This window comes from Rhinoderma darwinii, chromosome 1 (genome assembly GCF_050947455.1).
Source record: "Rhinoderma darwinii isolate aRhiDar2 chromosome 1, aRhiDar2.hap1, whole genome shotgun sequence".
NCBI lineage: Eukaryota > Metazoa > Chordata > Amphibia > Anura > Rhinodermatidae > Rhinoderma > Rhinoderma darwinii.
In genome coordinates this window covers 199767014-199780436 of record NC_134687.1, presented here as the reverse complement: position 1 = coordinate 199780436, position 13423 = coordinate 199767014, and the positions used below count along the sequence as shown (strand labels likewise).

Here is a 13423-nt window from a genome sequence, read left to right as displayed (position 1 = left end):
TCTCAGTTTATTAAAACTATCAAAACTGGGGTCATCTCAGGGTGGGCACTGCTCATTATCAGTATAATGTAAGAAGCGAAGTATTGCCTCATAACGCATCCCGGACGTTTCCATGCGGTACATCGGGTGTGGTATAACAAGTATGTGCTCCAGTAGACCATAATGGAGGGCTTCTTCAGAAGTCCCTTGTTCATGTGCAGTACCAAGAACTTGCCTAACTCTGCTGCGTCTACAGGAGTCCACCTGTGGGATTGGGCATAAAATGATGTGGGGTTCTTTGTTATATACTGTTGGGCATATAAATTTGTCTGGGACACCATAAACTTTATAAAGTCATCAGTGAAAAAGAACTTGAAAAAGTCCATCTCACTGAGCCCTGCTGTGGTAAATTTGATCCCTGGGTTGCCCGTGTACTCAGGGCTCATAATTGTCTGGTGATGGGGTCACTTTTCTCGGGTGTTTCAACCATGGTGGTGGTCATGGGGCATCTCCTAGGGGGTCCCTCCTCTTCACCACTTGACAAACGTCTCACTATACGACAAGTCTGTGTCGGAGGCAAGAAATGCATATGCCTCTTCGTCAGTAAATGACTGTCGGGACATGTTTATTATTTATGTTGTGCTTCGACATGTGTAAAAAAAAAAAGGGTATTTGGTATACTGCAAAAAAATAAAATAAAAACCCTGTAGAAAACAAAACAAAAAAAACAAAACTATATATCCCTAACTAGAAGCAATAGGCTGCTACTTAAACTATCCAAAACGGTTTTGTTTTTTTAACTAGAACAAGTGGACTTCCCTACACTAAACCCAATTAGGGCGAGGGTTTCCGAATACTAAACCTAACTAGATTTTTTTGTGACCTTCCCTGGCATGATGGATCCCCAACGCTAAAACTAACTATGGTGACAGATTCCTGATGCTAAATTCCCTGACACTAAACCTAACTATGCTGACAGTTCCCTGACACTAACTAACCCTAATACTAAACTAAGGCCTCATGCACACGACCGTAAAAACTCCCGTTATTACGGGTCGTAATTACGACCCGTAATAATGGGCTGATAGACTTCTATTGGCCACGGGTACCTTCCCGTTTTCTTACGGGAAGGTGCCCGTGCCGTTGAAAAAGATAGAACATGTCCTATATCAGGCTGTAATAACGGCACGGGCAGCCCATAGAAGTCTATGGAGCTGCCGTAATGACCGGTGGCTACATGTGTGCACCCATCATTACGGGAGCGTTGCTAGGTGACGTCAGTAAATAGTCACTGTCCAGGGTGCTGAAAGAGTTAACCGATCGGCAGTAACTGTTTCAGCACCCTGGACAGTGAATTCCGATCAGAATATAGAGCAACCTATAAAAAAAAAAAAAGGACGTTCATACTTACGAGAACTTCCTGCTTCCTCCAGTCCGGTCTCCCGGCCGTTGCCTTGGTGACGCGTCCCTCTCGACATCCGGCCCGACATCCCTGGATGACGTTTCAGCCCATGTGACCGCTGCAGCCAATCACAGGCCAATCACAGGCTGCAGCGGTCACATGGACTGCCGCGTCATCCAGGGATGTCGGGCTGGATGTGAAGAGAGGGACACGTCACCAAGACAACGGCCGGGTAAGTATGAATTTCTTTAACTTTTATTACAGAAAAGGCTGTCCCTTCTCTCTATCCTGCACTGATAGAGAGAAGGGGCTGCCGATTAGTGCAGTGCCATTTTGCAGCCAAAAACGTGCCCGTAAATACGGGTGGAATACGGGTGATACCGGACCCATATTTACGGGCACGGGTCCGTAAATACTGGTGCAAAACGGGTCAAATACGTGTGACACCAAACCCGTATTTACGCCAGTATTTACGGGTGGGAAAAAATACGGTCGTGTGCATGAGGCATAACTAACTGGTGACTATATAACCTAACTTTCTTTTGACTTTTACCTTTTTTTTTTTTTTACACAGTTTTATATAGAAAGAAAAAAAAAAGCACCCAGAGACCAAAAAATGTGGCCCTGAAGACTGCAAAGTGGTTAATGATAAGAGATTACTGACCGCTTTGCAGTTTTCAGGGCCACATTTTTTGGTCTCTGGGTGCTTTTTTTTTTACTGGTCAGTGATAGTAGATCACTGATCAAAAACGTGTGGGGATGATAAGGGGGACACAAGGAGAAGGGTGACAGGAGTGGGAAGTGGATGGAGGACAAAAATTCTCTTAGCAAAAGCACAGCACAATTTTTTCTCTTCACAAACGCTCCTAACTCCTTCTCTGAACGACTCACTAACACCAACAGAGAAGTTCAGGGCGGGTGCAGCAGGATCGGATGTCAGCGATAGCTGCTATTGGTCAGTAGTCACTGACTAACAAATAGTGGCGATTTCTGAGGCGGGACCACCGCAATTGGTCTCTGGGGATTGCGCTGTGATATCACAGCTCATGCACGTGCCAGGGGAAAAATGGCGCTTTATTAAATCCCCAACGTACTATTACTGAGGTGAGCGAAAACGACTCGCTCAGCCCGGCGTAATAGTAATGCGCACAGCGGGAAGGGACTAAAGCTCTACAGATTATTATAAATGACAAACTATATCCTTTACTTATGAGAAGTGAGAGCGGGTGTGGGACAGCTGCGATGTAAAAGATGCCTGTATTCTGTAAATTTTACACAGAAGAGCAGAAATTAGATTTCTATATGGCTTCTCTTCCCTATTACCCAAACTGTTCAACTAAAATCGCGCAATAATAAACTCCCTATACAGTAATTCCATAATATTCTCCTAATACACAAGCAAAGGTTCACCAAAAGGTAAAACTACACTGTAAGTAACTATAAATCGGAATCTTAAAAGGGTAAGACAACAAAACCGCAGCTCACAACTGAGTCATGCTCACCCGCTCCTTCTCCAAATCATCCCGCATTTGCTGATGTTCATGTTCTGTAAGTTCCTGGTCCCCATCTTGGTCATATTTAGCAAAAATAGCCTCGATTTCTGCATCGGTATGGCCTTTCCTGAAAGAAATAAATAGACTTTTTAGAATAGAAATTTAGAAGCTGATATTGAACAGGTAAAAAAAAAGTTGAACATGACCATCCTAAATTATTTATGCTGCCAACATATTCTGCAGCACTTTACAGAGGCTGTCATTCACGTTGGTCACTCCTTAATGGGGTTTACAATCTAATCTTCCTATCTCAGTTACATACACACTAGGACCAAATACCAGTCAGTATATTTTCCTTAGAGTATGGTAGAACGTACAGATGCCATGCAGATGTTGTCCTTGGTTGGAATCACCCTTTAAACGTCTACAAGTTTTAAAGTGTACCTACCATTACAGTTTTGTCCACAAGAAACCAATTGCATCCACTAGGGTGTTGAGCTGTATGTGGCTACTATTCAGATCGATAGGCGCTGTATAAAAGCAGTATATATGGAGGATCCCCCTCGACAAGCAGCTGTATAGGGAAAAAGGTACTACAAATCTGAGCACTGTAGGTGTACTTTACAGAGCAGGTACACTTCACACAGTAGGTGCCCTTTAATGTCTTGCAATTAGAAGTTTGTGTTGTGTGATAATTTTTTGTGCATATTTCAGTTCGGTATTACAGGCACATGCACGTCCTTGTCATTTATCCAAGAACAACAGTCATGATGAGTGATGCATCAGATAAAGCTGGTGGGAATAGGACATTTATTTCTAGGTGACAAGGGGGAAATTTAGGGATTTTTTTTAATATTAAATTTTATTTAACTACTTAATGATCGCTCACTGTCTGTTGACGGCAGGCGGTGCAGGTGCTTCGTCTATAGCGACGTCTTTTGGCGTTGCTGTAGAAGAGGCTGATGAGCGCTCGTGTGAGCGCTCATCCTCTAAGCAGGAGCTGTAACTAACAGCCCCTGAACTTAGAGCAGCCTGCTGAACACAGTTGGATCCGAAAATATTCTGACCTCAGCCGTTTAACCCTTTGATCGCTGCAGTCCATTAACCCCTTGGCGCAGCCTAGTTTAGGCCTTAAGGCTCAGAGCCCATTTTTTTCAAATCTGACGTGTCACTTTATGTGGTAATAACTCTGGAATCTTTATACCTATCCAAGCGATTGAGAATGTTTTCTCGTGACACATTGGACTTTATGTTAGTGGTAAAATTTGGTCGATATGTTCAGTGTTTATTTGTGAAAAATAGCAAAATAGAAAGAAAATGTTGAAAAATTTTCATTTTTCTGAATTTAAATGTATCTGCTTGTAAAACAGATAATAATAATACCACACAAAATAGTTACTAGTTTCCCATATGTCTACTTTATGTTTGCACCATTGTTTGAGTATTCTTTTATTTTTCTAGGAAGTTATAAGGCTCAGAACATAAGCAGAAACTTCTCATATTTTGAAGAAAATTTCAAAAGCCTTTTTTTTTTTTTTAGCTACCAGTTCAGTACTAAAGTAACTTTTAGGAGCCTACATATTATAAACCCCCTATAAATCACCCCATTTTAAAAACGGGACCCCTCAAAGTATTAAAAAAACAGCATTTAGAACGTTTCTTAACCCTTTAGATGTTTCACAGGAATTTAAAAAGAGTGGTAGAGGTGAAATCTACAACTTTCATTGTTTTTGCAAAAAATCCTTTTTACGCCATTTTTTTTTTAACACAGAAGGTTTTACCAGAGAAACGCAACTCAATATTTATTGCCCAGATTCTGCAGTTTCTAGAAATATCCCATATGTGGCCCTAGTGTGATAATGGACTGAAGCACCGGCCTCAGAAGCACCTAGTGGATTTTGAGGCCTCCCTTTTATTAGAATATATTTTAGGCAACACGTCAGGTTTGAAGAGGTCTGGTGGTTCCAAAACAGTGGAAAATTCCCAAACGTGACCCCATTTGGCAAACTACACCCCTCAAGGAATTTATCTAGTGAGCATTTAGACCCACAGACAGGTTTTTTTTGCTGCATTTTGTATAATTAGGCTGTGAAATTAAAAATAAAATATTTTTATGATAAAACGTGCAAATTTGTAATTACTACAAGGAATAAAGGAGAAAAATATTTGAAAATCAGTTTCTCCCAACTACGGCAATACCCCATAATTGATCATAAACTGCCGGTTGGACAAACGGCAGGGCTCAGAAAGGCAGGAGCGCTATTTGTCATTTCGACTTTGCTGGATTGGTTTCTGGGCGCCATGTCACATTTGCAGAGCTTCTTAGGTACCAATACAGATGAAACCCCTTATAAGTGACCCCATTTTGGAAACTAGACCCCTTGAGGAAGTCATTGTAATTTTCATGGGGTGTATGTGACTTGTTGATCAGTTTTTATTCTATTTTTTAAGAGTCGTGGTGACTAAAAAACAGCAATTCTACTGGTTTTTTTATTCCTTTTTCTGTTTACAGCGTTCATCGTGCGCTATAAATGACATCCACTTTATTCTGCGACAGTTTTTTTTATGTCTCATGGCGTTTGCACAATAAAATACTTTTTTTTTAAAAAAATCATGTACTTTTTGTGTGTTACTATATTCTAAGAGCCATAACTTTTTTATTTTTCAATCAAGAAAGCTGTGAGAGGACTTGTCTTTTGCGTAATGGACTGTAGTTTCAATCAGTACCGTTTTTGGGTACATGCGACTTTTTGATCTGTTTTTATTCCATTTTTTGGAAGTGAAGAAAAAAAATTGTGATTCTGGTATGGTTTATTATTTTCTTGTACGGCGTTCACCGTACGGGATAAATACCAAAATACTTTTGTTAGTCAGGCCGTTACGAACGCAGCGATACCAATTATGTATAGTTTCTTTTTTTTAATAATAAAAGGACTGAAAGGAAAAAAAAGGGGGATTTTTACTTTTATTACTTTAAAACTTTTATTTTTACACATTTTTTTTTTTTTAAGTCAGGAAGCCCTAAACACTATTCTAATACACCCCACTACATGTAGTAGGTGGCATAGCCGGAGGCCATTGATAGGCCAATGGTGTTTTAACCCCTTAGAAGCCGCGATCGCTATTGAACACTGCTTCTAAGGGGTTAATCATTGGGGACCACCTTGATCGGTCCCGGGGAAGGAGCTGTGACAACTGCTGTACGTGACAGCAGTTGTCACAGCTCATAAGTGTGACGGGAGTTGGGGCGGAATGGCGGTTATTCCCAGAACGTACTATTAGGTCACTGAGGACAAACGATGCGCTCAGCATGACCTAGTAAAAAACCTACACATATTAGCTATCCACACGACGGTAACAACCTGAAGAATTAATTTAATAAGTTATTTAGCGTGAAATGTAAACGGGATAAAAAAACAACAAAAAAAAACAATAATGCAGAGAGTCGATTTTCCCTAAATTTACACTGTGAAAAAAATGATATAAAAACTTACAAGGTGAATTTTTTCCACCCCCAAACTGCGCAAAAAATTATAACATTTCTGGTGCATAAAACAAGGCCTCCTACAGCCACGTCAATGAAAAAAGAAAAAAAAAAAAAAAAAGTTATGGCCGCTGAGTGGCAGAGGCAAAAACTGAAAAATGTATCTGGTCATTAACTGGTTGCCGACACAGGACGAGTATGCTCGTCCTGAGCGGCGAGCACTTCGCGCATTAGGACGAGCATACTCGTCCTGTGTGACAGCAGTCTCTGCCGTCTCTGTGTGTGCGATCGAGAGCGGGGCAACGGCTGTAATACACAGCCACGGCCCCGCTCTGACAGCGGAGAGGAGAGAAACATCTTCTCTCCGCTGTTAACCCTTTGAACGCCGCGATGACAGCTGATCGCGGCGTTCAAAGAGAGGGGACTGCACATTGATCGCGTCACAGAATATAACTGTGACGCGATCAAAGCCCACAACTCGTATGGCCAGACAGCCCAGGGTCCAGTGAAGGACCCCAGGGCTGTCTGAACATATTTCCTGTTGTTAGGGCATACTGAGGTATGTCCTAACAACTGCCTGTGTACGATCAGTAACAGGCTAATGTACTGGCATATAGATCTATGCCAGTACATTGCAGTTACAAAATAAAAATCAAAATGATAAATCCCTTTATGGGATTAACAAAAAAAGTTAAATGATTGTAAAAAAAAAAATAATGGTAAATAAATAAATAAAAAGTAAAAAAAATACACAGAAACACACATTTTTTATAATAAATAAACTTTTTAAAATATAAGTCCAAAAACATGAAATAATATAGACATATTTGGTATCGCCACGACCGTAACAACGTGTACAACAAATGTATACCATTATTTATGATGATCGGTGTATGGTGTAAAAAAAAAAATATTAAAACTGCTGCGCAACTGCTTTTTTTCTGCATTTTAATCTAATTAAAAATTTATAGAAATTAAACGATAATGTATTTGTACCAAAAAATGGTACGTACATAAAGTACAACTCGTCCCGCAAAAAACAAAGTCTCATACAACTATGTCGTACAAAAAATAAAAGCGTTATGAGCGTCGGGATGCAAAGAGGGAAATGTAAAAAAAATTGCTCTGTCCTCAAGGCTAAAATTGGCCGTGTCCTTAAGGGGTTAAGGCCTTTTCACTTCCAGTCATTAAGGGGTTAAGGGACATTGGAAGGTGTACACTACTAAAGTTTGTAAACATAACTCAAGCTTTATCCCAAACTACAACATTTTAATACAGACAAGAAAAATTCTCTGCTAAGATGTCCATTAAATAAATCACTCCACTAAGGCTATGTTCACACGGAGTATTTTGCAGGAGGAATATCTGCCTCAAAATTTCGTTTGGAAGTTTGAGGCAGATTTTCCTCTCCCTGCATGCCGATTTTCGCTGAGTTTTTCGCCCGCGGCCATTGAGCGGCGCGGGCATAAAACACAGCGAAATACGCTTTCTCTGCCTCCCATTGAAGTCACTGGGAGGTCAGAGGCGGAAACGCCTGAAGATAGGGCATGTCGCTTCTTTTTCCCGCGAGGCAGTTTTACTGCTCGCGGGAAAAAGACGCCGACGCCTCCCATTGAAATCAATGGGAGGCGTTTTTGGGCCGTTTTTGCAGAGTTTTGTGACGCGGTTTCCGCGTCAAAAAACTCGTCAAAATACTCCGTGTGAACATAGCCTAAATGTGACAGTATAATAAAGACCTGATTGCATTTTACTAAAAATAATCTTACCCTTTTAAGTCCTGTCGTAGTTCATCAAAATTGAGCTTCCCCCCTCCTTGCCGGAGGCTCTCAGATATATCATCCACCGCAGTTTTCTTGAGCTTCATTTTCACCATTGCTTTGCAACAACCCTGGAAAAATGAAGTCTATATAGTATCTATGAGTGAAGCCCCTAGACAGAATGCTTACTATAATACAGAATGCCATAATACATAGAGAGGAAACCCACTAAGGTATACCAGCTTGATACGCGTTAAAGCTCCATTTTCTCTGCTGATCATCATTTAAAAAGGTCATCCTAACAGGAAAATATTAAACTTTTTTAAATACTTTCCTAAAAAAAATTCTGCTCAGATGACTTGTTATCCTAAATAACGAAAAGTCATGCGACTGCAACAGCCAATCGCTGCTGGCCACAGTCACTTTTTGTCCATAGTGACAGCATGTGCATGGATTTCTTCTATTCAGAAGAATGGGTAGTCACAGAAATGTCTGCAACAAATCTTCCACGTGTGGCTGTGAGTCCTTCCATACGTGTAATATACAGTATTTATTCTGATTAACCAGTTCTGGAAGGGATTCTCATCTTTAGTGCCTGGAGGCTGCTAGGATGGGTGAGGAGAGGCTTCTTTAGTAGGAAAACTGGACTTGGAATCAAGGAGAGGAGGGCAGGCACAGGGGTGTTAGGAGGTCATGGAGTTATACAAGGAAAGAGTGGCCTTCCAGAGAGGTTTAATTTTAGGGGTGCTTCACCAAATGTGATCCACTGTCGGAGAAACACCTCCAGCATGAGTCCGGGACTGTAGGGTATATGCAGTGGAGGCAACCTGGACAATGATACCATTAGTTTGCAGTTCTTCTCTTGGGCATAGCCTGGTATGGAGCTCTTGTGCGCGAGTGTAAAGATCTTGGATAGATCCTCTGGGTCAAAGTAAATTCCGAGATCTCTTCCCATCTCAATAGGTAGGGGGGGGGGGGGGTCGAGGTTTAATCGGTCTTATTCCTCAGCAGTCCGTAGAGCAAAGTGATTGTGTGGGGTAGAGGATGTTCTCTGGAGAGAGCTACAAAGAAAAGATTCCATGATCTGTTACCAAGGAAGAAATCCAAGGAGGAAAGTTCGGATTGTCCCCTGGCGCTGCTACTGTTACACTTGGTTACAATAAAGTTTAATTTATTGTGTCTAAAATGCTTTTAGACACAATAAATCAAACTATTTATTATTAAGATCGCATCCAGCTTTATTGTAAGCCAGTGCAACAGTAGCAGCGCCAGGGGACAATCTGAACTTTCCTCCTTGGATTTCTTCCTTGGTAACAGATTATGGAATCTTTTCCATGAACCTCTCTCCATTGTGTATCATCTGGACCATATTTGCCCAGACCGGAACCCAGGCTGCAGCTCCTTTGAGACGTCCTGATTATATATATATATATTATAATTTTTTACGTGCAGTATTAATAAAGATCTCCTTCCCTAGAAGTTATTCAGTGTTCCACATACCAACAGACATGTGCTGGGAAACTTTGCAGTGCGGTTATGTTATAGATCTCTGACTATGGAGGTTTGCTGCAATGCCGGTCATTCCTAGTTTTGGGTCAGAGTTTTGAAGGATGCACAGAATAGCTATCGGAGATGTCCTCTGAAGTATATTCCTGCATAGAAAAACACTGAATGGTGACACAATGAAGTCTTACCTTTTTAATCAGATCGGCCAGTTCCATTTCACTTTTTTGCTGAGCCATATCAGTTTTGACTTCTGAATAGGTGTCGCTGATGATGGCCAAAAACATGTTCTGTTAAACAAGGATTGTATTAATGAAACAAAATCACATTAAAGCGAATGGGACTGAGCTGCAATCCCAGCCGCAGCCACTATGAAAGCGTCAGAACCTAAGCCTGGTGAACAATAAAGAGGCCGCTGCGATGAACTCTGCCGCCCCTCCAGTCAGCTGATCGGCGGAGGTGCGGAGAGTCCGACCCCAACCAATCTTATATTGATGACCCATCCGAAGGACAGTCCATCAATATAAAAAGTCCCAGAGAACCCTTTGAAGGGTCTGTTCACACTAGCGTCAGGGTTTCCATTCATAACGGAGCCATGACAGATCTGTTTTCTGACTTATAAATGGGTCTGTTAGGGTTCTAGTATTTTTGACAGAAATGGAGTTGCAGACTGTGCTATACATGCCATCCAATATAACAAAACCCCTGAAAGAATGGCAAAAATTACAATGTGAATAGAACCTAGATTGTAGATATCTGAAAAAGCACTTGTGTCCTGTAGCCATCTAATAGTTACACTTTTTCAACTAGCAGTTATTATGGCAAACTTATCTGACATAAAACATTCCATATTCAATAGCTCTTGGGACAGCAGTGACAGGTCTGTGAATCACATCATTATCACTTAAAAATATATATGAAAAAAATCCAGTAGTTCACAAAACACGACACCAGAACAGGCTGTAATCTAACACAAAAACGGTGAAGGAGAATACACAAATTCCTACGCAGTTTTATTAAAATATCCCTTAGATTTTTTCCCATTGAAGACAATTATGGTATATCCATAAGATACGCCAGAAATGTTTAACAGATGCGGGTGCCAGCTCAAACTTGAGAACAGGGTACCCCTATTCTTCCTGCAGAGTCGGTCACCATGAAACGAATGAAGAGGTGGCCATGCACAAGCCTAGCTCTCTCCATTATGTTCTATGGGAATTATAAAAACAGCTGAGCCAGCTGGCTTCCTATCAGACATTTATGGCATATCCCGTGAATATGCCATAAATGTCTTAGGCTGGGTTCACACAGAGTTTTTTGGAGCGGAAACCGCTCCGCAACACTCGCCAATAAACGGCCGAAAATGCCTCCCATTGATTTTAATGGGAGACGGGGGCGGTTTTCTCCTGCGAGCGGTAAAACTGGCTCGTGGGAAAAAGAAGGGACATGCCCTATCTTCAAGCGATTACGCCTCTGACCTCCCATTGACATTGGGAGGCAGAAAAAGCGTATTTCGCTGCGTTTTATGCTCGCGGTGCTTAATGGCCGCGGGCAAAAAACGCCCCGAAAATCGGCATGCAGGCAGAGGAAAATCTGCCTCAAACTTCCAAACGGAATTTTGAGGCAGATTTTCCGCCTGCAAAAAACGGTGTGTGAACCCAGCCTTAGATGGGAATACCACTTTAACAGAAATGGCATATACGTATATATACATCTACTTTCCAAATGACTCACAGGTCAAAGCAGAATATCTGTAAACAACTTTTTTTATATCATAAAACAAAGTTACCAAACCAGAACTTACAATTGAAAATACTAACATAAGACCCTGCATTAGTGTAAGGCTACATTCACACGAGCGTAAAAGATTTAAGCACGGAAAAAATGTGCGTAAATCTGTCGGTGTGCGTTGCGTTATGCATCAGTGTGCTTTGCGTGTGGCATTTGTTTTTCATGCACTCGCAAGCACTTTTTTGTCATTTGTAATTGATGCATGAAACACGGACAGCACACGGATATGCATCCGTGTGCTGTCCGTGGTTTTCACGCACCTATTGACTTCAATGGGCGGCTAGGTGCGTGAAAACGCACTAATATAGGACATGCAGGGAGTTTCACGTGACGGACACACTCTGCCTGAAAAATAAACGCATGTGTGAGAGGCCCCTTTGAAAACAATACGGGGGGCCGTATGCTGTGCGTTGTTACAACGCACAGCACACGGACGAGAATCACGCTCATCTGAATAAGCTCTTAGATAACGGAGCATAATGAACGGATGGAGGTTTTCCACTAAATAAACAAATGTATTTAACACAAAGAAAAAAATCAAATAAATAAATAAAGGTGACAGTCTGATAAAGACAACATATAATAATATGAATCACGTACCAAAAGGATGAAGAACATAAAGAACACAAAAGACGTGAAATATATGGGCCCCAGGATTCGATTTGCGTCCTCAATCTCAGTGAAGTTGAAGTCTCCCAAAATAATACGAAACTGGGTAAAACTAAAATAAAAGAACCAAGACAAGTCATTCAGTTCATCTCTACCGACAGTACATCACAAGAGTTCTGCAAAGCTGGTACCGGCACAAAGGTAATAAAAGGTGTCCGCCGAAGCGTTACGCAGGACACTTCCCACTTCACTTCGCAGACACCTTAACCCTAATTGGCCTATGGCACCTTGAGGAATAAATCAACTTTTTCTACACTTTTGAAAGCCCCCACATATGTAATAATGGTTTGTGGTCCCTGTGTTACCCTATTCCCATCTAGCGGCTGGGGGGGGGGGGCTGACTCCATTTTAAGAGGATCCACGATGGATTGATTTTGTAACTTATAAACGCAGTAGACTTTACTATTCTGCCCATCAAGAGCAACGGAAATCTGACTGGATGGAGTCATGACACAAGTGTTAACAGAGCCTCTACCAGATCTGATGGTGGTCATAGAGGGGAACTATGAAGAAAGACACCGATATTAGAAGAGGGAGAGGGAAGGGGGGAACCAAGGTCCTGGAGACATCGATCCTCATCTAAACGACATCATTTCCATAGTCTCCCGAGTCTTAGAATTCAAGGCCCTAGAGAAGTCAGTCCCGCTTACCAAGGTCATGATGTTCTCCGCTCTTATACTTCCAGTCATGTTTGAGAGCCGGATACACAATATGGGAGGGTTTATCCATTCCTTTTTTTGTATTTATTTAACATGCCAAAACTTGGTAATAAACGATGTGGCTTAATTTGGTTCCCAACCCCTTATCAAGGGTGCAGGTGCTGGAGTGACAGACGAGTGACAGATACATGTGGCTGTCCATAGTTGTAAGTGAGAGCACATCGTATTAGATAGGAACGCACTATTGGCTCTGCACAGATGTCACTTTGTCACCTCCCATCAATGGCATATGGTTTGACACCATGTCAACCTTGTAACTGGCTAGTCTTGCTGACATTTCAGTTCCCATGTTGTTTCCCTCTCAGTTTGCACTTTTAACCCTTCTATAACCAGGCCTACTTTGGCCTTAATGACCAGGGATTTTTTTTTTGTTTTTTCATCTTCGCATCCCAAGAGTCATAACTTCTTTATTTTGTTGTTTGTAGAACGAGTTATAGTTTTTAATGGCACCATTCTACAGTACATATAATATATGGATCAACTTCTTCAGGGGGGGGGGGGGGGTGAATTTGCACAATATAAACACTTTTGAATTCAATTAATTTGTTTTTGCATCACCGCTGTCCGAGTCATAACTTTAGTATTTTTTGTCGATGTAGCCATATGACAGTTTGTATTTTGTGGGA

At 41.4% G+C, this 13423-nt stretch overlaps 1 protein-coding gene across 2 annotated transcripts in view; it reads right to left on the bottom strand.

The window, feature by feature from the left end:
• Window positions 1-13423, bottom strand: part of PKD2 (polycystin 2, transient receptor potential cation channel) — a 50883-nt gene that overhangs the window by 14708 nt on the left and 22752 nt on the right. For both annotated transcript variants that reach the window (XM_075860711.1, XM_075860712.1), the window contains exons 9-12: window positions 12010-12130; window positions 9810-9908; window positions 8125-8246; window positions 2884-3001 (exon numbers count right to left, since the gene is read on the bottom strand). In XM_075860711.1, coding sequence (XP_075716826.1) covers window positions 2884-3001; window positions 8125-8246; window positions 9810-9908; window positions 12010-12130 — 460 coding nt within the window. The remainder of the gene's footprint in view (window positions 1-2883; window positions 3002-8124; window positions 8247-9809; window positions 9909-12009; window positions 12131-13423) is intronic.